Source organism: Sphaerodactylus townsendi, linkage group LG07, assembly GCF_021028975.2.
Source record: "Sphaerodactylus townsendi isolate TG3544 linkage group LG07, MPM_Stown_v2.3, whole genome shotgun sequence".
Taxonomy (NCBI): Eukaryota; Metazoa; Chordata; class Lepidosauria; order Squamata; family Sphaerodactylidae; genus Sphaerodactylus; species Sphaerodactylus townsendi.
Genome location: NC_059431.1, coordinates 120,047,244 through 120,075,067, shown reverse-complemented (window position 1 = coordinate 120,075,067; position 27,824 = coordinate 120,047,244). Strand labels below are relative to the sequence as shown.

The 27,824-nt window shown below is 45.1% G+C and overlaps 1 protein-coding gene across 1 annotated transcript in view; it reads left to right on the top strand.

The window, feature by feature from the left end:
* LRMDA (leucine rich melanocyte differentiation associated) overlaps window positions 1-27,824 on the top strand; it is a 1,147,950-nt gene that overhangs the window by 625,229 nt on the left and 494,897 nt on the right. Inside the window, exon 4 of the mRNA XM_048504168.1 lies at window positions 7,825-7,964. Within this exon, the coding sequence (XP_048360125.1) occupies window positions 7,825-7,964 (140 nt within the window). The remainder of the gene's footprint in view (window positions 1-7,824; window positions 7,965-27,824) is intronic.

Here is a 27,824-nt window from a genome sequence, read left to right as displayed (position 1 = left end):
TGCCGGTTTTTTATTTATTTATTTATTTATTTATTTATTTATTTATTCGATTTGATATACCGCCCCATCCCCAGAGGACTCTGGGTGGTGAACAACACAAACAGTGTACATAAAATCATTAAAACATAATTATCATAAATATCAATTAAAAACAGCGAATACTTCCAAACCTAGGCATCCCACAAAAGTCAGTGCTTACCATAACTAAATCTCTCCCAGAAAAAGAGGAGAGAGAGGAGATGATAAAACCCGATGATATTAGGGCTCACATGGAACAAGACCTATATGGAACAGTGCGGGGGGGGGGGGGGGCACTCTCAGCGGCTGGTCTCTCCAAAGGCCCGGTGGAACAACTCAGTCTTACAGGCCCTGTGGAAATCACCCAAATTCTGCAGGGCCTGGACAGCTGGAGGAAGAGTGTTCCACCAGGCCGGTGCCAGAGCCGTAAAGGCCCTGGCCCGAGTGGAGGCCAGCCGCATCATTGAGGGGCCAGGGACCACCAGTAAATTAGCTTCTGCCGAGCACAGAGGTCGGACTGGGACATATGGGGTAATGTGGTCCCGAAGGTACGAGGGTCCCAGGATTCCCCAAATGATGTGATCTCAGACACTGAGTCTCCTCGATAGAAAGGAGGACTAAAAATGCCCAAAATAAACATGAAACATCTTTAACAATGTGAACTTCTGTGTGGTCTGTCGAGTTAATGTATGTTTGGGCTACTTCACTCATTACAATGCAAATGGATTAATGTTATAGACTTGTGTTGTGCATCTCTTAAAACTCCATTGTTCCAAGCATATATCTTATATATATATATATATTGTTCTAAGTAAATGAGATGAATGTGTTGTTCTAAGCGTCTCTCTTTCTAATCTCATATACATCAAGGAGCTGCATGTCGGGCAGGACCATCCATCATTGTAATGATCTTTTACTATTTTGAAGTGTCTCAAATGCACCATGTAAGTTATACTAGGAAAAGCTCCTGTAGGCTCGGAGTTCAAAGTAGACTGGAAACCAAGCTCCACACACCCATTTTAAATTTTTAAGTGCATACCTAAGATATTTTTAAGTGTGTACCTAAAATGTAAAAAAAAATGAATGCAACAGAGGCACAATTGCAAGTAAATTACATTCTTCCATGAGCAGCAGTAATAGTGGAAAAATAAGAGTAAAATGCACTCCTATCTGGAGGAACCGGGTTTGATTCCCAGCTCTGCCATTTGAGCTGTGGAGGCTTATCTGGGGAATTCAGATTAGCCTGTGCACTCCCACACATGCCAGCTGGGTGACCTTGGGCTAGTCACAGCTTTTTGGAGCTCTCTCAGCCCCACCCACCTCACAGGGTGTTTGTTGTGAGGGGGGAAGGGCAAGGAGATTGTAAGCCCCTTTGAGTCTCCTATAGGAGAGAAAGGGGGGATATAAATCCAAACTCTTCTCCTTCTCTTTCTCTTTCTCTTTCTCTTTCTCCTTCTCCTTCTCCTTCTCCTTCTCCTTCTCCTTCTCCTTCTCCTTCTCCTTCTCCTCCTCCTCCTCCTCCTCCTCCTCCTCCTCCTCCTCCTCCTCCTTCTTCTTCTTCTTCTTCTTCTTCTTCTTCTTCTTCTTCTTCTTCTTCTTCTTCTTCTTCTTCTTCTTCTTCTTCTTCTTCTTCTTCTTCTTCTTCTTCTTCTATATTTAATTGTTCTGGCCTACATATGGGTGCTGCTACGCTGCCCTGAGGTATTTTTAACTCTCCCTTTGGCCACTTTGCTTTTACTTAACCTGGCCTGAGGAAGCGTTCTGGTTAATCCAACCACTTTTTAGTTTGCCTCAGTAAATTATGCACAATCACACAAGCAAAGAACCTTTATTGGCATAACAACATTATATACACAGATCCACTTAACCAGGTAGAGGGAAGCTAAAATAAATGTACAGGTAGAGAGGCTGATGTTCAGGATTTGTAAATTATGCTGTTGTCTTGCATTAACACGATACATTTTTTTTTAAACCAGCCTGAGAGTGACTACTTGCTGATGCTCTAGAGCAACAATAACAAATCAAACCCTGGGTAGGTGCAGCAAAGGGAAACTCCTCCTCCTCCTCCTCCTCCTCCTCCTCCTCCTCCTCCTCCTCCTCCTCCTCCTCCTCTTCTTCTTCTTCTTCTTCTTCTTCTTCTTCTTCTTCTTCTTCTTCTTCTTCTTCTTCTTCTCCTCCTCCTCCTCCTCCTCCTCCTCTTCCTCTTCTTCTTCTTCTTCTTCTTCTTCTTCTTCTTCTTCTTCTTCTTCTTCTTCTTCTTCTTCTTCTTCTTCTTCTTCTTCTTCTAAATCTGTCATAAATAGTTGTCACAGACCTAGGATTGGTTGCATATCCCTGACATTGGATTTTGTAATAAACCTGGGTTGGCCGCTGTGTAAGGTGTGAAATGAGCCATTACCTGCATGAACCTGAATCCAAGAATGCAGCAAATGCACTTTATTGATTTCAGATGTCGTCAGTTCCCCTCCCATTCACCACTTGGCACTGGGTTTTCAAATGGTGCAGCGGGGAGAAGGCAAAGGTCCATTCTTAGGTTTGTCAACTCTGGGTTGAGCAATTCCTACAGATTTTGTGGGCGGAGCTAAGGGAGGGCGGAGTTTGGGGTGGGACCTCAGCATGGTATAACGCCACCAAGCCCCCTGCCCTTCCTCCAGAGCAGCCATTTTTTCTAAATAACCTGATCTTCATCCTCTGGAAGTTAGTTGCAATTCTGGGAGAACTTCAGACCGCACCTGGAACCTGGCATCCCCTAGCCCAGTGGTGGCAAACCTTTGGCAGTCCAGATGTTATGGATTATAACCCACATCAAGCCCCCCGCCAGCATACACCACAAAGGTGGCCAGGCTGGCTGATGGAGTTCATAATTATGATCCATAACATCTGGAGTGCCAAAGGTTCACCACCCCTGCCCTAGCCATTTTGCAAGCTTTGTCCAATTCTTAGTTCTTTGGGCCCAGACTTGGTTTTCCTGCAAGGTGGGTTTGTTGGTTTAAAACAAAGCATGCATGTGATTCAGAAGCAATCTATAATCTCAGGTCGTGTGCCTTGAATGTCTGCAACACCTGTCTGTTAAAATCAAAATGTAGGAGGAGCCCCTCAGAAGGGTTGCTGATGTCCAGGTGGAGATCTCCTGGAATGCCAACTGACCTCCAGGTGACGGAGATATGACTTCATACCCTGCTGATTCCCCCACCCCAAACCTGTCCACCCAGGAATTGCCTAACTTGGAGTCAGCAACCCCACCGCCCAGTGAGAGCACCGTGAAGCGCTCAGAAGGTTATCCTATAACTGTGGTGGCGAATCTTTGGCACTCCAATTGGCCATGCTGGAAGGGGCTGATGGGAATTGTAGTCCATAACATCTGGAGTGCCAAAGGTTCATCACCACTGTCCTATAAACTAGGGGTGGCACCAGATGTTCATGGACTACAATTCCCATCAGCCGCTGCCAGCATGGCTAAGTGGAGTCAGCAACCCCACCTCCCAGTGAGAGCACCTTGAAGCACTCAGAAGGTTATCCTATAAACTAGGGGTGGTCAACCTATGTTGCTCCAGATGTTCATGGACTACAATTCCCATTAGCCCCTGACAGGACATAGGTCGGCCACCCCTGCTGTATAAACCATACCATTTGGCCTACTTAACAGTAGATGTGCCCTTCATAGACCAGATAAACTTGTATGGTATGCGGCTGGCTACTGTAAGCTCTGAGTTTGGTTGGAGATTTGGGGAGAAGGATTTTAACATCTCCATCCAAAGCCGTGTTGAAGGACAGCAGGTACCAGCCTTTGTCCTGGGTTATGTGTGGTTTGGCCCCGTGTTCAGAAGAGAAGGTGGGAAGGGGTTTTGGTGGCTTTCCACTTCTGCTTTCAAGTAAGATGTAAATTGGGAAACACAACAAGAAGGGGAAAGGGTGAAGGGCAGAAGTTCTTTCTCTGTCCCATGCTGGTGCCAAAATGCCCTTCAGTTATTGAGGTGAAGAAATGAGGCAAATTCCATCTGCAAAAGATAATAAAGATAACAAGAGAGCATACATCAAAGTCAAGGACAAGCAGCATAAAGGACCAGGGCATTTAAGATAACAACATAATAAATGTGATACCCTGCTAAGGATGGGGGAGTGGGGGGGACGACAGAAAAGTGAAATTGTTAGTTGAAAATAATAATAATTGCTGTCACTGGTAAGAAGAAGATTTATCTCTGGACATGCCGTGTATATTCTTCAGTCCATGTAAATCAAAGTGAGCGTGGTTGGGTCGAACACATTCTTGGATCAAAATGGTTCATGGTTCTTGAAATTTTGTTTCGTGTCGCAAAAACTGCGACCTTGAACATCCCTGGTTCAAAGTGGACCCTAGCCATGAACTCAGCTACGTGTTCTTTGAAGAGCCCCCCCCCCCTCTGCCAGTCCACCAATTGTAATATGGAGCTAGCAATACAGCCAGGCCTACCTTTTAGGGCTGCTTCAAGGCTCACCTCTACTAACTAATCCATAGGTGTTTCATGACACTCAACATACATAATATAGATGGCTGCTTTTGTAAATTCCATACAGCTGTAATACCCTGTTTCCCCGAAAATAAGACATCCCCTGAAAATAAAACGTAGTAGAGGTTTTGCTGAAGTGCTAAATATAAAGCATCCCCCGAAAGCAAGACGTAGCAAAGTTATTGTTTGGAAGCATGCCTGTTGAACAGAACACCAGAGCAGGCAGCTGTGGAGTGGAAAAATAAGACATCCCCTGAAAATAAGACATAGCGCATCTTTGGGAGCAAAAATTAATATAAGATACTGTCTTATTTTCGGGGAAACATGGTAGTTAAATTTTGTGGTGCGCCTTGAAAATCTCCCTGTTTTTCAGCCAATATTCATGGGCATTAATTTCTGCAGGTTCAAGTTTCTTGCGTCTTCTTTAAGCCTGCAGCAGAGGCATTCCTCCCATTGGGCAAAGTGGGCAGTTGCCCAGGGCGTCCCCTTGTGGGGGGCGCAAAAACTGCAGGTTCGTTTGTAGAATTTTTTGTATTTTCAGTGTTTTTCCGTTTTTGGCCTGCAAAGGGCGCAGTTTTAGGATAGCGGCACCAAAAATTCAGGGATTTTTCGGGAGACTCTCCTGATGATATCACCCAGGTTTGGTGAAGTTTGGTTTAGGGAGTCCAAAGTTATGGACTCCCAAAGGGAGTGCCTCCATCCCCCATTGTTTCCAATGGGAGCTAATAGGAGATGGGGGCTACATTTTTGAGGGTCCATAACTTTGGACCCTCTGAACCAAACTTAACCAAACCTGGGTGGTATCATCAATAGTATCTCGTGAAAATACTCTGAAAATTTGGTGCTGCTATCTTAATAATTGCACCCCTGACAGCAGGCACCCCCTAAATTTCCCCAGATTTTCCTTTTAAATCCACCCCCTTCCTGCCAATGCCTAGTAAAGGTTATTATTATTATTATTAAATCCACCCCCTTCGGCATGGATTTAAAGGGAGAATCTGAGGTCCCCAGTTTAAACATTGAAAGTGATGCTGTTTCAGGGTGGGGAATCCATTCTAAAACAGTGATATCACTTCTAATGTTACTAGATCCCTAGATTCTCCTTTAAGGTGGATTTGCTATGAGAATCTGGGTTCCTAGTTTGGGTATCAATTCATTGAAAATAATGCTGTTTGGGGGTGGATTCAAGCATCACTTATTTAAACTAGGGAGCCCAGATTCTCCTTTTAAATCCACCTTAAAGAGAGAATCTGGGGTTCCCAGTTCAAACAACATTGAAAGTGATGCTGTTTCCCCCAATTGGGGGGGGGGGGACTGGATACAATGCCATAAAATGTTTTCATAGCAGTAATAAGACATTTTGAAAGCATTTTGAAAATGTTTTCAAAAAATATTTCTGCTGTGGGCATGGCCCATTACTGTGTTCAGATTTGTGAGTTGGGGGATGTTCTATAATGTGATGGTGACTTTGAAGCGACCTGGTGTAAAAAATCATTGTTTGGTCACTGTGGGAGAGGGTGGCTGCCCGGGGGGGGGGGGGATCAAACTCAGGTTTTGCCCAGGGCTCCAGTCCCTGAGCTTCTAGTCCTGTGTCAAACTCGGACCTGCATACCTGAGGGACCGCCTCTCCCCATATTGCCCCGGTAGGCCCCTCCGCTCCTCGGAGGAGGACCTACTCATCATCCCTGGCCCAAAAATGATCAGGCTGGCCTCGACGAGGGGCAGGGCCTTTTCAGCCCTGGCCCCTACCTGGTGGAACAGGCTCCCTAGGGAGATCAGGCCCCTGTGGGACTTACAGAGTTTCAAGAGGCCTGCAAGACGACCTGTTCCGCTTGCATGGCCAGCAAATTGGTTAAAAATACTTCTACCATGTCATCTAGCCTCCTGTAGGCACGAGGGGGGGAGCCAGACGCCGTCCACATTTTTAATGGGTTCTGTTTTTATGTAATTGGTATTTAAATTATGTTTTAATGTATGTTTTAACCTGTTGTGAACCGCCCTGAGCCCTCAGGGGGAGGGCAGTATATAAAACAAACAAACAAACAAACAAACAAATAAATAAATAAAAAACTCACATATTTTTGACATGAAAAACAAACTTTTAAGGAAATGTCGCTTTGGCTCCAATTACTGATCTAATTGTGGTGGCGACTTCAAACATCTTCTTGATGGGTATAGCATGCTTCACAGATGTGGTTGCATTAAGTCCCTTTCAAGTTCAATTTATTGAAGATGGCACGTAGCTGTTGCAATGGCAGAGCGTTGCATTTCCATCCACTTGCACGTAACACAGCCTCGCATGTGTTATGGGTTCCGGACTCGCATCACCAAGGTTCTCCAGGAAACATTTGCCGAAGCGTTTATGTCTGTGCACTAGTTGTCGTGGTGTCATAAAGACTATAGTTCTTCTTGGCTGCGGTCGTCGGCCTCTGTTTTGCAAACTCATTTCTCCAATGGATTGTAATGTGCTCGGTGATGAATGTTCTGTGCGAGGAACTGCTCGTTGCCATGTTGGAAAAGTTTCATGCCTGCAACAATGGCTAACCGTTTCCCCATACATCATCCATCATTTTGTCAAAGTTTATAATGTTTTGCAGAGAGGAAAGTAAAAGAAGAGAAGGGACCGTGAGGGGTGGGGGTGGGGGGTGGGGACAAATCAAAGTCCTCTCATTCTGTGAGGGAAAAAAACTGACTTGGATTGAGTCCACCTTCCACCCGGGGAACAATTTAGATGCATTTAGATGCATTTAGATGCATTGAATGTGTGTGTGTGTGTGTGTGTGTGTGTGAGAGAGAGAGAGAGAGAGAGAGAGGGGGGGGGAGGGAGAGAGAGAGAGAGAGAGAGAGAGAGAGATCTTTCCATTATTGCCATGTAGTTATTTAAAAGTTTCTTCTTTCATGTCTGTGGATCCAGGGGGCATTCACTGAAAATGCTGGGGGGAAGAATTAGAACTAATAAAAGGAAACACTTCTTCACACAACGTGTGATTGGTGTTTGGAATATGCTGCCACAGGAGGTGGTGATGGCCACTAACCTGGATAGCTTTAAAAGGGGCTTGGACAGATTTGTGGAGGAGAAGTCGATTTATGGCTACCAATCTTGATCCTCCGTGATCTCAGATTGCAAATGCCTTAACAGACCAGGTGCTCGGGAGCAACAGCCGCAGAAGGCCATTGCTTTCACATCCTACATGTGAACTCCCAAAGGCACCTGGTGGGCCACTGCGAGTAGCAGAGAGCTGGACTAGATGGACTCTGGTCTGATCCAGCTGGCTTGTTCTTATGTTCTTATGTTCTTATGATCCTTAACCTTAGACACATTACCGAATTGGAAAGCCTGCTGGGTCACTTGGTGGAAGTAACGCCCTCCTTGGAGTACCTCAGTTTGTTGGGCAATTCGGCATGCCCCAACGAGCTGGTCTGCAAAGACAAGGATGAGGGGGACTACCAAAGATACAGGTATGTATCACGAGTTTTATTGGACTCCCCATCTAAAGTATTCATCAACATTTCGATAGCTGCTGATTTAATTGAGTTAGTGTAGTCCAGGAATCCCCAACTTTTATGAGCCTGTGGGTATGTTTAGACCGCTGGTGTATCTAGGGTGGGACAGGGGAAGGCCTCGTGCCCCAGGGTCTTCTGGGGGAGGGGGGGCTGGGCAGCCCAGAGCCCTCATCCCACCCCCAAAAATATCCATCTGGGAGGCACAGCAGGACTGGCCACGCCTGCTACTGCAGTTGCCTGCCTCTGCGTAGGAGGTTAAGAGCTCGTGTATCTAATCTGGAGGAACCGGGTTTGATTCCCCACTCTGCCGCCTAAGCTGTAGAGGCTTATCTGGGGAATTCAGATTAGCCTGTACACTCCCACACACGCCAGCTGGGTGACCTTGGGCTAGTCACAGCTTCTTGGAGCTATCTCAGCCCCACCTACCTCACAGGGTGTTTGTTGTGAGGGAAGAAGGGCAAGGAGATTGTAAGCCCCTTTGAGTCTCCTGCAGGAGAGAAAGGGGGGATATAAATCCAAACTGCTCCTCCTCCTCCTCCTCCTCCTCCTCCTCCTCCTCCTCTTCTTCTTCTTTTTCTGTTTCTCTCTCTCTCTCTCTCTTTCTTTCTTTCTTTCTCTCTCTCTCATGCCCTCTGTTGCTCTCATCCCACTCTCTCTTGCTTGCTCTCACTCTTGTTTGCCCTCCCACCCCCCACCCACCCCCACCCCCAGTGAGTCCCAGGCAGACATCTTTCCCCCAGGTTAAACAGGCAAATTAAATGCATAGGTCCTATTTTCAGTAGGGATGCTGGCATATTCAGCAGTTTGGCAACGAGGAGCCAATTTCTTGATGGACGGTTATACTCTGTCTCAGAAAAAGATGTTAGTAAGTTCAGTTGAGGTGCAGCAGTCAAGAACATTGTATTTTTTGGTGTTAGAATATAGTCCCTGAAAAATATGAAAATTATCATTCGTTTTTATGCAATGTCCTTTTCAAAACCATTATTTTGTACATTATTGAACATGGCACTGTGATATAAGAGCATTTATAGTTAATTGAACGGCTGTCAAATGGATGCGGGGGCAGGGGTGAGAGCAGGGCTGGGTAGGCACTGGGGCCTAGGCGAAGCATTCTAAGACAAAGAAGGTCTGGCATGTTGAGTTCTGTGGTGGAGGAATAATCAAAACTACTAACATTTTGCTGAGACATACTGTAGTCTGTTCTTCAGCCTATTTGTGGCTCTTCAGCAGGTTGCCTCAATGTGGAGTTGCCTGTTGGAACTCCAACATCTAATGAGAAGAAGACTTTAAAAAAATGCTGTCAGCAACTCCATACTATCAATTCTGGGATAGCCCAGACATGATGTCATCAGAGGTGGGATCCAGCAGGTTCTCACAGGTTCCCGAGAGTAGGTTACTAATTATTTGTGTGTGCCGAGAGGGGGTTACTAATTGGTGATTTTGCCATGTGATTTTTGCCTTAGTTACGCCTCTCCTTTCAGCAGTAGCGCGCAGAACTTGAAGCAGTCTAGCAGGAGGTGCACCGGTGTGTGTGGCAGCCTGCGCCTGCCATGCCTCTGCTTCCCTGCCTAAGGACTGGTCCTTTGCCACAGCTCCTTCGCCCAGGAATGCGCGTTCTCGCCTCTGGAATGCCTGGGTGCAGCTAAAACATGCCTCCTGGCTCGCGGCTCTGTTCTCACCCAGTGTCCCATACATTATGCTACGCCACAGTTTGAATCCCACCACCATGGGAACCTGTTACTAAAATTTTTGGATCCCACCACTGGATGTTATGCCTCAGTGGTAGGATTACTGAGTTAATGGCAATTCCTAGAGAAGGATCCAGTGCTGACGGTCACCCTATGTCCCCACCCACATTTCTGCTGGTTGTCAACTGGGCCTGAAAACCCTAACTGAATTATTTCTTCCTAGCAATACCTACAGCAATACCTATGTGATGTTGTGGTTAAGAGCAGTGAACTCTAATCTGAAGAACCAGATTTGTTTCCCCACTCCTCTACATGAAGCCTGCTGGGTGACCTTGGGCCAATCACAGTTCTCTTCAAACTCTCTCAGCCCCACCTACCTCAATCAATCAATCCAATCCAAAAACCTTTATTAGGCATGAAACCAGAAGTACCATACATTCCAAGTACAAAACAGGATCATTGTTATATATCATGTAGAACATGGATTAAAAATGTAGCAACTGCTTCAGAAATTTCTACATGAGGGCTGTTCAATAGCTTAGACATTTTTAGTTTGTCTGAGAGAAACATAAATTCTAGAGGTAGTAAAGCTCCCAGATCGGTTCTAATATCATTATACCTCGAACAGTAAAGCAGGATATGAGGGACTGAGTCCATAGCGGTGGGACAGTACCGACAACAACGCTCACTTGGTGGGATGCTAAGGAAACGAACTTGAAGATAGACAGAGGGGAATGAGTTGCACCTTGCCCTGGTCATGACCCATCTGCACTTATAATTAACAAGCTGTTCTAAATATACAGCAGGGCTAGATTTCGGGGGTGTGATCCCAAAGTATAGAGGGGAACAGGAGTGTCTGTTGTGGGTAGAAGAAGGGAAAGGAGTTGTAAGCCCCTTTGAGTCTCCTTATGGTAGAGGAAAGTGGAGTATAAAAAAACAACTCTTCTTTCTGCTTCATTCATCAGATTAGATAGATAGTTAAATCAGTCCAAAATCATGTAAACAAACACAGTTTTCTTTTTTTAAAAAAATCCTGCTATTTGGTGTTTTTGTAAACAAATCGTAGTGATGTTGAACGCTGATCAACTGTTTGGATCGGTGGCATTTTTGCATATGCGTGGTTTTGCAACATCCCAATGCAAAACTTGTTCAGGTGTTCGAGTTGTTCAATGCTGAGTCAAACAGACCCAGTTCAATTATCAAACAGTACAACTATCTGCAACATTCGCAGCATCCCTGTTTTTCAGTTCCAACTGTGCACTTAGGCCCCTTTCACACAGCAAATGTATAACGGGTTGCAGTCGGGATAAAAGGACCCGTTTTCCTGTTTTCGCGTTCACGTGCATCCGTGCAGGCAGTGATTGAACCCCACAGAAACAATCCGGATTCCTGTCACGCCTTTGCATGCAGATGTGTTTATTTTTAAAAAATTTACTTCCCACCCTTGCATAGATACGCAGGCAGGCACAAATGAACCCCCACAGCCATGCCAATGTCCCACAATACGGACGTTTGCACTTGCGTAGCTACGCAGATGCAAGCTGCAGCATTTTTTAAAAAGGAAAACAGAGGCCAATAAAGCACCTCCTGCCCGGCCGTTCGCTTGCAAGTGGCTGCAACCCGGGATTTTTTAAAAGACTCGCAAATAGCACAATTCTCCAAAAAAACCCACACCTGGTTTGGGGGAAATAATATGGGGCAGACTCGTTTTAGGGGCGGGATTTGTGCGGTCCCCCCAAAAAAACCAGTTTTTGTTACCGTCCTACACCCATGTTTATTGGCCAGTGCAGAGGGGGTCTTAGTGAAACATTTAGCTGCTCTCAGGTGATCGGGCACAAGATGCTGGTGGATCACGCAGTCATTGATTTGATGGCATGCATGCTTTGAAGACAAGGGGGTGAATTTCAGGACAAAGTGGATAACATTTTCTACCCAGTGTGGTTTCTGAGTTGAATCTGGTTAAAAACAATGGGCAAAAGCCACCCTGCCCTAGTTACCTGCAAATATGCAAGGTGTGACTTCTAGGATTCTCACACACATGCTGAAATGATAAATGAAGGTGTTTTCTGTACTTACCAAGTATCCCAGGATGGGGAGGTGAAATATCCTGGTCTAAGATAATTGAGAACTCAGTCCCGGAGGAGGCGATCACTGGGTTTGAATCTCTTGAAATATCCAGGTCTGCGCACAATTTTTGCACGGCTTCTGGTCCTAAATCGGGCCCGACCCCCAAGATTCCCCTTATCCCGGGGCTTTCAAAAACTGCTAAATTGGCAGTTCTTTTCAAAAATCCCGCGCTGACCCCGCTGCCATGCAAACACTGCGGGAGAAGGACCAGTTTATTTTTCCCGCCTCGCTGCCTGCTCTCCCTTCCCCTGCCCATCCCTTCTAATGTCACATTCTTTTCTCCTTGTGACCATAGCAGCCCACCCTTTTATTCAAGAACCACCCCACAGCTACAGCCAATCGGAACACGGGGAAAATGGGAACGTTTGCGCATGCGCAGAAATGTTTGTGTGGAAAATGCAAATAAACCGGGCTCGTGCAAAATTACTTGGAGTACTTCATCCCAGTTTTAACGTGATACCGGGCAGCCATGCAAAGGGAGAAACCGAGATAAAAACAACCCGGTATGTATGATCCCGGTCCTGTCCCAGGATATTTGGTCCATGTGGAAAATGCCGAAGAGGGCCTCGATTGATTTGGGGGGGCACAAATCCCGCCCCTAAAATGAGTCTGCCCCATATTATTTCCCCCAAACCAGTTTTTTTTTGAGAATTGTGCTATTTGCGAGTCTTTTTAAAAATCCCGGGTTGCAGCCACTTGCAAGCGAACGGCTGGGCAGGAGGTGCATTATTGGCCTCTGTTTTCCTTTTTTAAAGATGTTGCAGCTTACATCTGCGTAGCTACGCAGGTGCAAATGTCCGTATTGTGGGACACTGGCATGGCTGTGGGGGTTCATTTGTGCCTGCCTGCGTAGTATTGCAAGGGAGGGACGTAAAAGTTGCTATTTTGCCCTTAATTTATAGCATAACATCCCCCATCTAAATTCTTCTCCCCTAAAAAAATAAACACATCTGTATGCAAAGGCGTGACAGGAATCCGGATTGTTTCTGTGGGGTTCAATCACTGCCTGCACAGATGCATGTGAACGCGAAAACAGGAAAACGGGTCCTTTTTTATCCCGACTGCAACCCGTTATACATTTGCTGTGTGAAAGGGGCCTGAGTGCACAGTTGGAACTGAAAAACAGGGACACTGCGAATGTTGCAGATAATTGAACTGTTTGATAATTGAACTGGGTCTGTTTGACTCAGCACTGAACAACTCGAACACCTGAACAAGTTTGCAGTGGGATGTTGCAAAACAAATCAATCGATTGATACACTATTTCTGGGCATGGGACTCAGCTGCACATTAATGCCTTCAGCTGAAAAGTATCAGAAAACCTGGAAGTGAAGTGGTACGAGTGTTCTTTCTTTTCTCCTCATGTAAGCGGCCCTGGCTTTTGGGTAACTGGGCCCTCTCTGTAGCAACAGCCCATGTTCAGGGATTCAGACTGTTGGAAACAGATTTTAAAGCTCTCCTTAGCCTAGAGATGTTTTTTTTTAAAAAAAAAAAATCACTTCCAGCAAGCCAACTGCTGAATTGTGCATAAATGTGTCATCTTGGCTTTTGCTAAGTGGCCTAGATTGAATAAAATATTTTCCCATCGCCTTAACCCCAAACTGGAACGCGTGCTGGCGGTCGAGCTTACAAAGAGTCCAATCCGGGTGTCGTCATGTAAATTTATGAGGCGTTTCACCACAGAATTGCTTAAAAATGAATGATATCTCTACAGTTTACTGTTTTTCACTTTAAGTACATTTTTTTTCCTGACAATATGCCTCCTATTAATCATTTAAGCAAAAGTAGTACCTGAAAGGAGCTATTCAGAAGCAAGAATCCATGGTTCATTTAGTGCTGTCTGAGAAAAAAAGTCTTGTTGAGTGACATTCTCTGTGGTTATGTGATGTAATATTTATAATATGTCACACAGCCATGCATCAAAACCATCATGTCTGTTGACTGTGCAAAGTGTTGATTTGTAAAGAAAGAGAGAGAGAGAGAGAGAGAGAGAGAGGGGGGGTCAAGATAGTTTTAGGGCACATTATGTAAAGGTGTCTTGCCAACAATATTAACTGCATGATTTTTATTTGTTAACAAATGCACTCTGATTTGAATATTATTATTGTTTTGGTTTTCCCCCAAGAAATGCTTCTGGGCACTTTTGTGGAAAATGATTAATGGGAACTAGTTTGGAAAGCCGGAAATGTGGTGGTTGCCGCAAACGGTACCAAAGAGTCTTATGGGCATATCAAAACTGATGGGTTTATCACAGCGTAGGCTTTTTGTGGGTCGGACCCCTCTTTATTGGATGCCTGCCGGGCTCTCCTCGGTTGTCAGATGCATACACTTGAGTTCGGAAGAGGAAAAATAATTGTAAGCCATGAGGTTAAAATGTCACAAAGAGATCAGTCAGCCTGTGACATTATTATGCAATGCTAAAAAGTAAAATAACTTTTTCACATCAGTGGCCAGATGCATAAAGAGGCAGTAGGTTGAATCCAGTGACCAGTTTCTGTCAAAGGATTCCCGGCTGCTGCTGCAGGCCTCTGAGTCTTGGTGATACTGATGGGTCTCCTGGTGTCTGGGCCAGAACAAGGGGGAACTGCACCCAGCAGGACACACGTGCACCCTGTGCCCCTGCCCCGCCCACCCTGGAATGCCCCCCACACCCCTGCACCGGCATGCGCCCGGTATGTCAGGCACCCCCCATCCTCTTGGTGCTACGCCACTGCATAGTGTGAGCATAAAGTGCTGTCAAGCATAAGCATAAGCATTTATTGTCATTGTGCACGCACAACGAAAATTTACAGCAGCATTCCTCGATGCACACAATTTCAGACTCATGCCCCATCCTCACTTTCCCCTTCCTCCACCCATCCCTACACAGCCCCAAACACATCAACATGAAGCCACGGAGTTCAGCATAGCCACAGCTCTAGAGTAGAAGCTGTCTCTAAGCCTCTTTGTCCTAGTTTTGATAGACCTGTAATTGGCTCGGCCTGGATGGCAACAGTTCAAAAAGAGAGCGTGCTGGATGAGATGGCCCTCTCAGAATATTTTGGGCTTTTTTTATTTCGGGAATTATAGAGTTCTTCCAAGGAGGGGAGAGGGCAGCCGGGATAATCCCCAGTGTAGCAGTGATCACCCTCTGGATTTCCTATCTGCCACTGTGCAACTGGAGAACCAAGGCCACACAGATGCAGTAGGTTAAGACACTCTCTATAGCACAGCAAAAAAGGACACCCAGGAGTTTCTCAATTCAGTTGTTGTTTCCTTTAATGTCCTTAGATAGTAATCAGTCTCTTTGCTGGGCCTTCTTAACCACCAATGGCTGTCTGTAATGGCTCCAGGTCAAGTCCTCTTTAATCATGACGCCCAGAAATTTAAAACTAGCCACCCGCTCTATTTGATCTCCATTTATAGTCAAGGGCTGAATTTCTGAGCTATTCCTTCTATAGTCCACTATGAGCTCCTTTGTCTTGTTAGTGTTAAGAACCAGGTTATTTTCCCTGCACCATGAGAGCAGTCGGTCCACCTCACTCCGATAGGCAGACTCATCCCCTCCAGAGATGAGCCCCACCACCGTTGTGTCATCGGCAAAGGGGGTGTTATTGGCCCTGGGGGGTGCTGCAGCCTGCTGACAAGGCAAATAACCCAGTCCAGGGCTGATCCAGCTCTCGAAAATGGTGTGGGGATAGAGCCAGGGCCTTCCGGCACCCTGACACTGTGCAGCTGCAGACCCTGTGGCAAATTGGTGTGAGACAAAACATGCAGTTGTGTTCTGAGCACCTGGTTCAAGGCTCCCTTGTCCAGGAAGCCTCCAGTTGTGTTCTGTACACATTAGGAAGAGGGAAGGGCAACAGAGTGTATGACTCCTGTGAACACACAGTGGTTAGTTGTGATGTCTGAATACAGACTTAATAGGTTTCATTTTAGGTTGCAGCCCTTTATTGTCATACACACACACACAGTGGTGGGATCCAAAGATTTTAGTAACAGGTTCCCTCGCCAGCCCCCCCCCCCTCAGCAAAGGGGGCAGAGGCGTACCTGGGCAAACCTGGTGAGACTGGTGAGATAAAAGGTACGAAAGGCTAAGAATCAATGGATTGCAGTACCTGAAAGGGATTAACCCAGTTCAGGGAGTTACTTTATTAGTCGCAATTTCTAAATGGAACCTTCGCGTTCAAAGGCAGGATGCCTCTCGGGGAGGCGAGGGCGTGGAGATGGAAAAGCGGACCCAATTAGTAACCTCCTCTCGGCACACACAAATAATTAGTAACCCCCTCTCGGGAACTGGTGAGAACCTGCTGGATCCCACCTCTGCATACACCTCTCTCTATATGTTTAAATACCTTTACCTAGTAAGTTCATCATACAAGTCCTCTGAGGCAGTATACAACATATCGCGGGAATGGGCCAAATGCCTGGAAATTGTATTTGATATCAAGGAATATGGAGTTTGTATGAACTGAGGATTTGTAAAATCAAAATGGGGTTCTCTGTACAGAGACCAGCATGTTAGAAGCATTGTCATGCAGGCAAGCCAAAGATAAATATCTTTAAGATCTTGTCAATAAGGGCCAGTGACAGAATACATATATTTATAGCTTGTTTTCCAGAACTAGCTATATGGGCAATAAAGAGAGCAGAGGTTAGAATAGAAATGAATGTGATTAGTTAATTGAAAATATGTTTTTCTATATATGTTAAATTAACACTGAAATGATAATGAGAGATTTATATTGACCAGTAGTTATATGTTACTATAATTCTATGTACTAGAACCAATGTTTGTATAATTGTTAAAATCATGTTTCAACTTTTAAAGTTAAATCATTTTAAAATGGAAAGGGAACTTTGTGTTTCTAAGCAACGTTTGTAAAAATCTGTATACCCTGGAGAGATATATCTCTCTGGGAACAAATACTCAGGAATGTACTAACTACCTAGATTTGATAAACCAGAAAAGGCAGAATTTAGTTTATTGCCCTGCCAATGGGAGGGACACAGAAAAAGAGCAAGAGAAAAAAATCCAGCTTGTGTATGTGACAGTTTGATTCAAAGGCTGTCTTAATGTGACAAGGAGACAGAATCATCCAATCAGATTTTAAGGTTCATGCTAGTAGCACGTGAAAGGGGAATGATCTTAAGGGTATGTATACAGGTACATACATACATACATACGTATACAGGTATGATAATATGACGTATGTACTCTTTGTATCTATAAAAATGAAGTCTTTATCTGGTTAAGGTGCAACTCTTCTAGAGAGTTACCTTGTGTGTGAACTATCAAATTCAGCACAGTAAAATTTCTCTTTTGTATGGGGAGGGTGTGCCTCTCTTGGAGGGGACACCCTGGTCAGATCCTATGCCGTCCAGTAAAGCTATATTTTCATAAGAACATAAGAATGTAAGAACAAGCCAGCTGGATCAGACCAGAGTCCATCTAGTCCAGCTCTCTGCTACTCGCAGTGGCCCACCAGGTGCCATTGGGAGCTCACATGCAGAATGTGAAAGCAATGGCCTTCTGCGGCTGTTGCTCCTGAGCATCTGGTCTGTTAAGGCATTTGCAATCTCAGATCAAAGAGGATCAAGATTGGTAGCAATAAATCAACTTCTCCTCCATCAATCTGTCCAAGCCCCTTTTAAAGCTATCCAGGTTAGTGGCCATCACCACCTCCTGTGGCAGCATATTCCAAACACCAATCACACGTTGCATGAAGAAGTGTTTCCTTTTATTAGTCCCAATTCTTCCCCGCAGCATTTTCAATGGATGCCCCCTGGTTCTAGTATTGTGAGAAACAGAGAAAAAATTCTCTCTGTCAACATTTTCTATCCCGTGCATAATTTTATAGACTTCAATCATATCCCCCCTCAGCCGTCTCCTCTCCAAACTAAAGAGTCCCAAACGCTGCAGCCTCTCCTCATAAGGAAGGTGCTCCAGTCCCTCAGTCATCCTCGTTGCCCTTCTCTGCACTTTTTCTATCTGTTCGATATCCTTTTTGAGATGCGGAAACCAGAACTGGACACAGTACTCCAGTTTTATTGTCAATTCCTTTTCTAATGATCCCCAGCATAGAGTTTGCCTTTTTCACAGCTGCCATGCATTGAGTTGACATTTCTGTTCAAACTTTGATTTCTGTGGGTTTATTTCCTTACCATTCCTTATAGCACACAGCCGCTGAGAGACCAGACATGGGGTCTGGCCTCACAATATAGAAAAAAATAATACAGTAAGCTGGGAGTTCAAGCGCAAACGCTGCACTTTATTTCAGTGTCTTGATTGTTTCCTTGGCTGAGAGAATCTCTGAGCATAAATGTCTAGGCCTAGGTTGTCACGCAAGAAGAAGCAGCAGCACTGGTTTTTATACCCACTTTCTTCTACTATAAGGAGTCTGACTGACTATGAGCGGCTGACAAACCCATTCCCTTCCCCACAACAGATACCTGGTGAGGTAGTTGAGGCTGATAGAATCCAGTGAGAACTGTGACTAGCCCAAGGTAAAACTACAGCATGAATAATATTAGTGCTATATAGAAAAACACTTTTTCTATTTTAACTAATCACATTCATTTCTATTCTAACCTCTGATCTCTTTTATGATTCTGTTTATTCCTGTAGCTGTCCCCTATAGCTGGTTCTGACAAAAACAAAGTTATAAAGGTATGTGTCTTCTGTCACGTATTAACCTTTAGTGACGAGGTCTTAAAGATATTTGTCTTTGCTTGCCTGCATAACTACTGACAAGCTTTTAACATGCAGTTTGACCATCTGCCAACATGCAGTCCTGCTGGTCTCTATACAGAAACCCCATTTTGATTCTTCGAAATCTTTGGTTCATGCAAAATCCATATTTCTTGATCAAATACAATTTTTAGACGTTCGGCCCAGTTCCCACAACATGTTATGCACTTTACTAATTTTGCATGAGATTTAATAGCAAAGGCAACATATGACCATGGCCACACAGCCCAGAAAGCACACAACATCCAGTTGAGTCCGGCTGCGAAAGCCTTCAACAATACATCCAACATTCTTCTGCAAATATACTGTTTTGTAACCCTGGTTTGGAACTTCAGCGAGACATAAGGACTTCCAAATTGCTTTTGTGTAAGTGCGGTAATTCACGTTTCATTATTGTCAGTTATGTAGTATTATTTTACTAAGCCTGCGGGGAGAGATCCCAGGATGGGAGAGATCTGACATGACGGCCAAAGCAGCATAATGTTAAATAACCTAATTTGCAATCTCTGCTTTGAAGAAAGCAAAGGTCATGACCCGGAGATCAAAGTCGCAAAGAGTCGACGCGATAATTGCTGGTTGCTCGTCTGCTCTGTCGCGGGGGTCTATTGTTTGCAGTGAAAAAACCGTGTTATTACGGGACTGTGAAAAATCAGCTGGGTCACAAAGTATTTTGCGTAGGGGTGACCTCGCTCGTTCTCCTTGGTAAGATACTGGCTCCGGAGAGGTGGGTTGTGCGTTTTTAGTTTTTGTTGTTCTTTGAACTTGAGGGTACTTGCACACGGCCCAGTTGTTTTGTCCCTTTTCTCTGATTATGGGGGCGGCGGGGGGGGGGGGGGTTGGGCCACATTTGTGATGTTCCCTTATCTCTCCAAGGATTTTTTTTAAAAGGCTGCCCTTTACGGACACGCAGCCCAAACAAAAATATTTAGCTCCGTTCCCAATGATTATCCTTGCCATTCTTTCTGGATATTTTTTTTCTCAACAAATTTTTGTGGGAACGAGTGCTGCCGTTGAACTAAAGGCATTGCTGCCTAAGGGAGTGGATCCTTCCCAAAGCACATTTTCACTGGGGCCCCCCAGGAATAGTACCTTTTTCAAGTGCCAGGGACCGTGGCGAACTGTTGTTGAGGTGACTATTTTGATGTAAATATTTTAAATTAAATGCACAGAAGAGTCCATGGTATGGCAGTGGTGATCTAAATGACTTACAGAATTCCAACCCCTGGTTTTCCATAATTGAAGAAAAAAAATGGCCTCTATTGGACTGTCAGTGGATTCACTTTGCCCTTTGTCCTATTCAGAAGCTTATAGGAAATTAAAAGGTCAACTATTGGATAGAGAGTTCTCTACCCTAATCACCGCAGCCAAGAAAATGTGCTCCCCCCTGTATTTATCTCTCCCATTTGAACGGGGCCACTTGGCACACTACCTGTATTGCTTAATAAACCCTGTTCAAAGGAGAGCCATAATGCTCGCCAGGTTTAATGTTATGCCTTCTGCCTTGTTACATGGCAGATTAAATAAGCAAGAAAAGGCTAAAAGATTGTGCCCATGTAACAATGGCTCAGTTGAATCTCTGGCCCACCAATTACTACACTGTCTCAGATTCAAGGAAATCAGATCCAAGTGTGTTAATCTTACTCCTTTACATTTACCCCATCTCCCCGATTTAATTAGATTACACCACTTGTTGGACAACCCTGATCCTTCTCTCTGTATGATAGTGGCAGACTTTCTCCTGGAAATTACTAAACGCCAGTAGATTTCCTTCAATCTGTATTGTATATGCTTTTTAATCTGTTTTTTCTTACTGTTATACTGTTGTCTATGCCAATAAAGGCTTGCTTCTTCTGACTTACAGAATAGTCCTCTATAAAGTTACAACTATTTAAGCCCACTGAATTCAATGGGTCTACTTTGATGAAACTCTGTTTAGAGTTCCGTCCTTTGTCCCTTCCATGATGTGCAGACTGGCTTGCCTACCAAAGGAATTTCCAAAGGTTGTTTTTTAATACAAATTTCCCAGTGTGCATCTTCTAACACGCTGGTGGTGCAGCCAATAGAGATGTAGGTTCCAATCCCCACTTGTATTGTGGCCTTCGGAGAACATACTCTCTCAAGCCGTTACCGCATGGCCCATTAATGGCGCCCTGGGGACGGGATAAACGCCGTCCCCAGGGAGCCATTCGCACAGAGCGCCGACCTGACTCCGCTCCCTCTCCCCCAGGGCAGCGTCAAGCCGCCCTGAAAAACAACCCTTTAAAGGGTTGTTTTTCCTTCAACAGCGTGTTCCCGGCAGCGTGGTGCGAACAGCACCGCCGGGAACACGCTTTCTTCAGCCTATTCTCACCGTGTGTCTTGTCATCGGCCTGTAGGTTGCCGAAGCCTCGCCATCGCTGTCCTCCGACCCCTGGAGGTCGGAGGGCAGCATGGGCAGGGCTGCGACAGCCAGCAGGCCGACGACGGGGACACGGTGAGTGGGACGGGAAGAAGAGGCGTTCCATGCGGAGCCGCGCTGTCGCCTGCCCGCCAATGTCTGAGAGCCGCCTCGCGATGCTTCCATGCGAACGGCCTCTGCCTCCACGCCGGCGAGAATTCTGCCGGCGTGGAGGCGCCTCCACGGCCGTGCGGAAACGGCCTCAGTCTGACCTTCCTCGTAGTTACTTCAGATGAAAAATGGGACCTTCCTCTGCCTACCTGATTTGCCACACTGGAATAAATATGCGGACAATAATTGCTGCTTTAAAAAAAATCTGCCTAGTTCCTGGTAACTTAATGTGTGCATGTGAAAAAAGCTAGAACAGATGGGAGAGAGAGAGAGCAAAGGTGGAGAGCAACAGATTTGTGGGTACAGCAAGAAGCAAACCCCTAGGCATCCCAATCCTGGACAGGTTTATTCAGATGCAAGCCCTACATAATTCAATGGGTCCTATGTCCAGATGATTCTGGAAATATCTGCCTTTTTTGTTGCATGACCTATCAACTGGATATTCCAGCAGCTTTTGAAGGCCAGCTGATAATTTTTCCCTTTGCTCACATAGATCAATAGCGCCCTGCCAGCTAATGTTGTGATCCAAGTTTCTGATCTTGCTCGGTGCTCGGATGGCGCAGCAAGCACACTGAGGCATTTTTAAATTCATTAAGTGGTCAGCATGGATCACACTGTGACCTGGGGTTTTCTGAGTTTGGAACTTGAATCCGCACTGGCAGCAATGGACCACTGATATTTAGCATTGTTGGGACCAGGTGGAAAATAAATTTCAGTATTAATTACCAACATAACATCAAATACTGTCAAATATATCAAAAATTAGGATGTTGTGTTTTTTCCCGGTTGTATGGCCATTTTCAGAGGTGGAGCTACCAGGGGATGGGGGGTGCACATTGCACCGGGCACACACCCGCCCACCCACACTTTTACCTTAGTTCAGCTTGAAAGTGCAGGCTGGAAAAAGCGGCCTGTTCACTCGAGGCTGAAAATGGCCTGGTTGGAACTACACTTCCAAGGAGACGTTGCGAGCCCAAGGTCTCCTGGGAAGTGTAGTTCCCCCCCAGGCCATTTCAGCCTCAAGTGAACAAGCCACTTTTTCTAGCCTGCACTTTCAGTGTGTGGGAGGCAGGGGCGGGGGGGAGGGGGGAGAACACCGATTGTGCATTGGGTGCAGTATGGCCCCGCTACGCCTCTGGCCGTGTTCCAGTAGAATGTTCTCCTGATGTTTCACCTGCATCTGTGGCTGGCCTCTTCAGGGGAATAGAGGATCTTCTGAGGATCAGTACAATTGCCTCAGTTTGGTCTTTTTAGTTTCTAGGGAGACTTCCGGCTTGGGTGTTGTGGATTTTCCAGGCTGTATGGCTGTGCTCTGGTAGATTTTGCTCCGAGCATTTCACCCGTATCTATCGCTGGCATCTTCAGAAGCATGTCACGGTAAAATGTGTTTCCCTCCACAGCACAGTGAAATATGTCCCACCACGACATGCCTCTGAAAATGCTAGCCATAGATGTGGGCAAAACATTAGGAGCAAAAACTACCGGACGACAGCGGCACAGCTCGGTAAACTCACGACACCCAGTTGATTCCGGTTGTGAAAGCCTTCCGTAGGGCACAGTCCTGACTTTAATTGGTGTTGAACCCCAAGATTTGTCTTTCTAGCAATCCACGGTTCCATAAAACTCTTTTCTGGCATCACCTTTCTAATGAATCCATTTCTTCCCGTCATCTTTCTTCATTGTCTAACTTTCACACCCATAAATAGTCGTGGGGAATATTTTGGCACGGATTACCTTGATCCTGGCCACCAGCTTGCTTCTGTCTTTTTCAAGCAGGAAAAAAGTCTACTGTAATTTCATCTGAAGCAAAGTTTCAGGCAAATCGGGTCCCTCCTCCTGGCAAAACATCTGAAGGAAGCCGAGACGAGTTCGGATGAATCTTGCGGAATTTCTCAGGAGGTTTCTTTCTTTCCTACTAACAGGTGTAGTGATTTATTGAAGGAGGCAGGCCCAGTTGTATGGATGAACCAGGTTGGCAGCAGAGGGAAAACAGCCTTATTAATTTATTATGTCTGTTGGCATTATGGATTTAGAAAAACGGAACCTGTGTTGTGATAGGAACGGTTCAAAAGTCCCCGGTTGGTCCTGTTGAAAAAGGCACTGCTTGAAAGTTGCTTTGGCTGCCGTCATATTCCTTATCTCAGACCAAGTGAACTGCTTGACAGTTTGGTTGGGCAGACAGCTGAAATTTCTCCAGCCCTGTGAATCACTTTGAAAATATACACCTAAGTACCTTGACAGGTCAACACTAAAGCACCCCTCCCCCCAAACACACACACACACACACACACACACACACACACACACACACACACACACACACACACACACACACACACACACACAATGTGAACTGTAGGGAACAGTTAACAAATGGGTAATGAATTGTTAATCTCTATTGTCATTTCCACTTATTTGGTGCTGAAGTAACATAAAATGGGGTTGTGTTTCTTCCTCGTATTCTGCTGCAAATGATTTGCTCTTCTGTCTGTCATGAGGAGGAGGGCTAATGTTATCCCCATCTTCAAAAAGGAGGAAAAAAGAGGACCCAAACAATTACCACCCAGTCAGCCTGACATCCATACCAGGGAAGATTCTGGAGCAGATCTTTAGACAGACAGTGTGTCAGCACTTAGAAGGGAATGCCGTGATCCCTAAAAGTCAACATGGTCACTAAAAGCCACTAAAAGTCAAATTCTCAAAAACAAATCATGCCCGACTAATCTCATCTCTTTTTTTTGATAGAGTGACATGCTTGGTAGACGAAGGGAATGCTGTTGATGTAGTATGCCTAGATTTTAGTAAAGCCTTTGATAAGATGCCCCATGACCTTCTTGCAAGTAAGCTAGTAAAATGTGAACTGGGCAATGCTACTGTTAGATGGATTTGCAATGGGTTGACTGACCGAACCCAAAGAGGGCTCATCATTTGGTCATCTTCATCCTGGAGAGAAGTGACTAGTTCGGTGTCACGGGGGGAAACCCTATTTGTCTGGTTACGCGCGTGGGGCTGTGGAAGCAAGGAAAATCGGTGACAAAGCAGTTGAGTCTCCATTGCCGTTTCAGACTCTCCCAACAAAATAAAACCCTTTAACGGGTGCTTGGTTTTGATGCTATATCTTCATTATCGATGTGCCACCTCCTTTTCCTGACCTGCTGCACAACTAAGCTTCTCCTGAGAGCCTGCATGGTGTAGCAGTTTGATTCCCCACTCCTCCACATGAGCAATGGACTAGAGAGCAGCAGTGGCGTAGGAGGTTAAGAGCTCGTGTATCTAACCTCGAGGAACGGGTTTGATTCCCAGCTCTGCCGCCTGAGCTGTGGAGGCTTATCTGGTGAATTCAGATTGGCCTGTACACTCCCACACATGCCAGCTGGGTGGCCTTGGTCTAGTCACAGCTTCTCAGAGCTCTCTCAGCCCCACCCACCTCACAGGGTGTTTGTTGTGAGGGGGGAAGGGCAAGGAGATTGTCAGCCCCTTTGAGTCTCCTGCAGGAGAGAACGGGGGGATATAAATCCAAACTCCTCCTCCTCCTCTTCTTCTTCTTCTTCTTCTTCTTCTTCTTCTTCTTCTTCTTCTTCTTCTTCTTCTTCTTCTTCTTCTTCTTCTTCTTCTTCTTCTTCTTCTTCTTCTTCTTCTTCTTCTTCTTCTTCTTCTTCTTCTTCTTCTTCTTCTTCTTCTCCTCCTCCTCCTCCTCCTCCTCCTCCTCCTCCTCCTCCTCCTCCTCCTCCTCCTCCTCTGGGGAATCTGATTTGTTTCCCCACTCCTACATTCCTGCTGGGTGACCTTGGGCTAGTCACAGTTCTTCAGAACTCTCTCAGCCCCACCTACCTCGCAAGGTGTTTGTGTGGGTGGTGGGTGAAGGGAAAGGAGTTTATAAGCCACCTTGAGTCTCCTTACAGGAGAGAAAGGCAGGGTATAAATCCAAACTCTTCTTCTTCCCGAATGTAATGGCCTTCCCAGTGGGTTTCTGTTTTTCTCTCTCCGTGGTTAATGGCTTCCCTGCCACCTCTGACCACGATCTTCTTTCATACAAACACAGCAAAAACCCTCAACACCAGAGGCAGGGCATTTATTTTGTGCTGGGACTTTGCCTTTGAAACACCCCCTCCCATGGGGGACTTGCCTGGTGCTGACTGTACTTCTTTTAGGGCACTTTCGCGCATTCAGAATAGTGTGCATTCAATCCACTTTCAATGCACTTTGCAGCTGGATTTCACTGTGCAAAACAGCAAAATCCACTCGCAAACAATTGTGAAAGTGCATTGGAAGTGGATTGAAATTGCATTATCCTGCATGTGCGAAAGGGCCCTTTGTTGCCTGGTCAAAATAGATCTTTCTTTGGAATAAAGACATACCTTCATTTTGTATAATTATATATCAGATAAGGGAGGAATCAGGGGGAAGCCCAAACCAAGCACAAAAGGGGTAGGTGAAATAGTCAGAGAAAATCAATAATAGTACAAGTATAAACAAAGGGTAAGTTAGACTAAGAACATAAGAGTGAAATAAAGGGAATTATACTAGGGGTAAAGGACTGGGGAAATGAGGAAGGGGATTAGTGATAAGAGATTAAATGTTATAGAAAATAGGCTAAAATTGGTAAGGGTGGAGAGAAGGTATAGATCACAGGTGTCAGATTCGCGGCCCTCCAGATGTTATGGACTACAGTTCCCATAATCCCCTGCCAGCATCATGCTGGGAGGGGATTATGGGAACTGTAGTCCATAACATCTGGAGGGCCGCGAATTTGCCACCTATGGTTATAGATGATAAGGGGAACAGGGTATATTTTAAGAGGGGGCATATTTGTGGGGTAATTTCGAATGTCCACGGGGATTTATTGTCGAATTAAGAGGGGTGTAAATGTATAATGGGCAATGTGATATGTGATTTGTTTGGGTTTGAATGTTTATTATTAGAATGTCTAATATGTAATGTTTAATGTAATCATGTGATAATAAAACTTTTTGTTTTAAAAAAATAGATCTTTATTTAAACCCAAGCTTTTCAATACGCATTTTATCTTACCAGCTTTTTAATGGCCCACTTCTGTTTCCGGGTAATTCTTAGATCTCCAGTTGTTTGTTTTGGGGCCTGATCTTTAATGGCTTTAATGGCTTCTTTTTAATGGCTTCATTTTTGTGTTTTAGTTTTTAATGGTGAGCTGCCTTGAGTAGGGGTCCAGAGGTGGCACAGAAACACCCTAGATAAATAAACACCAATCCTGGGCAGTTCTGAAAGAGGATTTGAAGTGTGGTTTTTAAAACGAACGCGTACCACATCCCCTTAGCGAAAATAAAAATGCGGGCCGCTTGCAGAATGGAAAACTCAGATGGATCCTTTTTCATTAAACAGTGGTCTGTAACTAGCAGTTTTATAAGTTGACAGCTGTTGCAATATGTCATGCAATTTATAGATCCCAGTGCCTGCCGTAAAGTGTTTTATGACGGCTGCATTCTCTGTGATTAGTAGCTGTCTCCTTCTGCAGCCATTGCTGTTTGATAATAGTCTTCAAACACCCCAAATTACTTACCTGCAAGCAACATTCCAGATAGTCTCTGCTGACAGTTTGAATAAGTTTAGTGCCCTTTTGTTGTGCTTTACCTTCAAAATAAACTGATTGAACCATCAATAGCTCCCGGGAAGCTGACAGAGCCCTGTCATCTGGTTTAACCCTCTGATAGTAGGTTATCTTGGGGGAGTTAACCTCTTTGCATTGTTAACTGGAATGTTTTATGTACTATGCAACTTTGGGATCCTGCCTCCTTGATAACCCTAGTAACTAAGTTGTATATCACCACAGAAAGATCTGGTGCAACACATAACCCTGGATTAAATTTACAAGGGTTGAATTTATCTAAGAGTCTGCTCTTCTATGTGGTTTTAGCAATTCTTTTCTGTCTCTTTTTTTTAAAAAAGTAAACCGGGCTTATGTTAAGATTGGAGCCCAGTTCAGCAGGCTTGCCGCTTATTATAGATTTCCCTCTGACTTGGAAAAAGCAAAGGTTAGAACATAAGAACATAAGAACAAGCCAGCTAGATCAGACCAGAGTCCATCTAGTCCAGTTCTCTGCTACTCAGAGGGCTCCACCAGGGTGCAGCTTTTGGGAGCCTCACATGCAGGATGTAGAAAGCAGCAGTGGCTCTTCTGCTGCTTGCCTGTTCTTGAGCCACCTGGTCTGCTAAGGCATTTGCAATCTGAGATCAAAGAGGATCAAGATTGCAGCCATAGATCGAATTTCCTCCTCCACAGAATCTAAGGTCCAAGTCCCTTTTAAAGCTATCCAGGTTAGTGGCCATCACCACCCTCCCTGTGGCAGCATAATTCCAAACACCAATCACACTGCCAGGTGAATGGCGAAGTGTTTCTCTTTCATTAGTGAATCCCACTTCTTCCCCAGCATTTTCAATGAATGCCCCCTGGTTCTAGTATTGTGGGATCCAAAGAGTTGGGATCCAAAGAGTTACTTCAGGGACTGCTTTCCAAAGGGGACTCTTCCATTAGGCTTTTTTGAGGAAGTCTCCGCTTCAAATGTGCTGTGCAGTCTGAAACAATTGTGCAGTTGTGAAACAATTGTGCAGGTCTTTCAATGTCAGACACAACACTGCATTACATATAGGGTGCTGGAATTGTTACCCACATTGAATAGTGATTAAGCTATATATATGTAATACTGCAGAATTAGGGGCTCCAGATTGAACGTCTGTACTGTTAATTT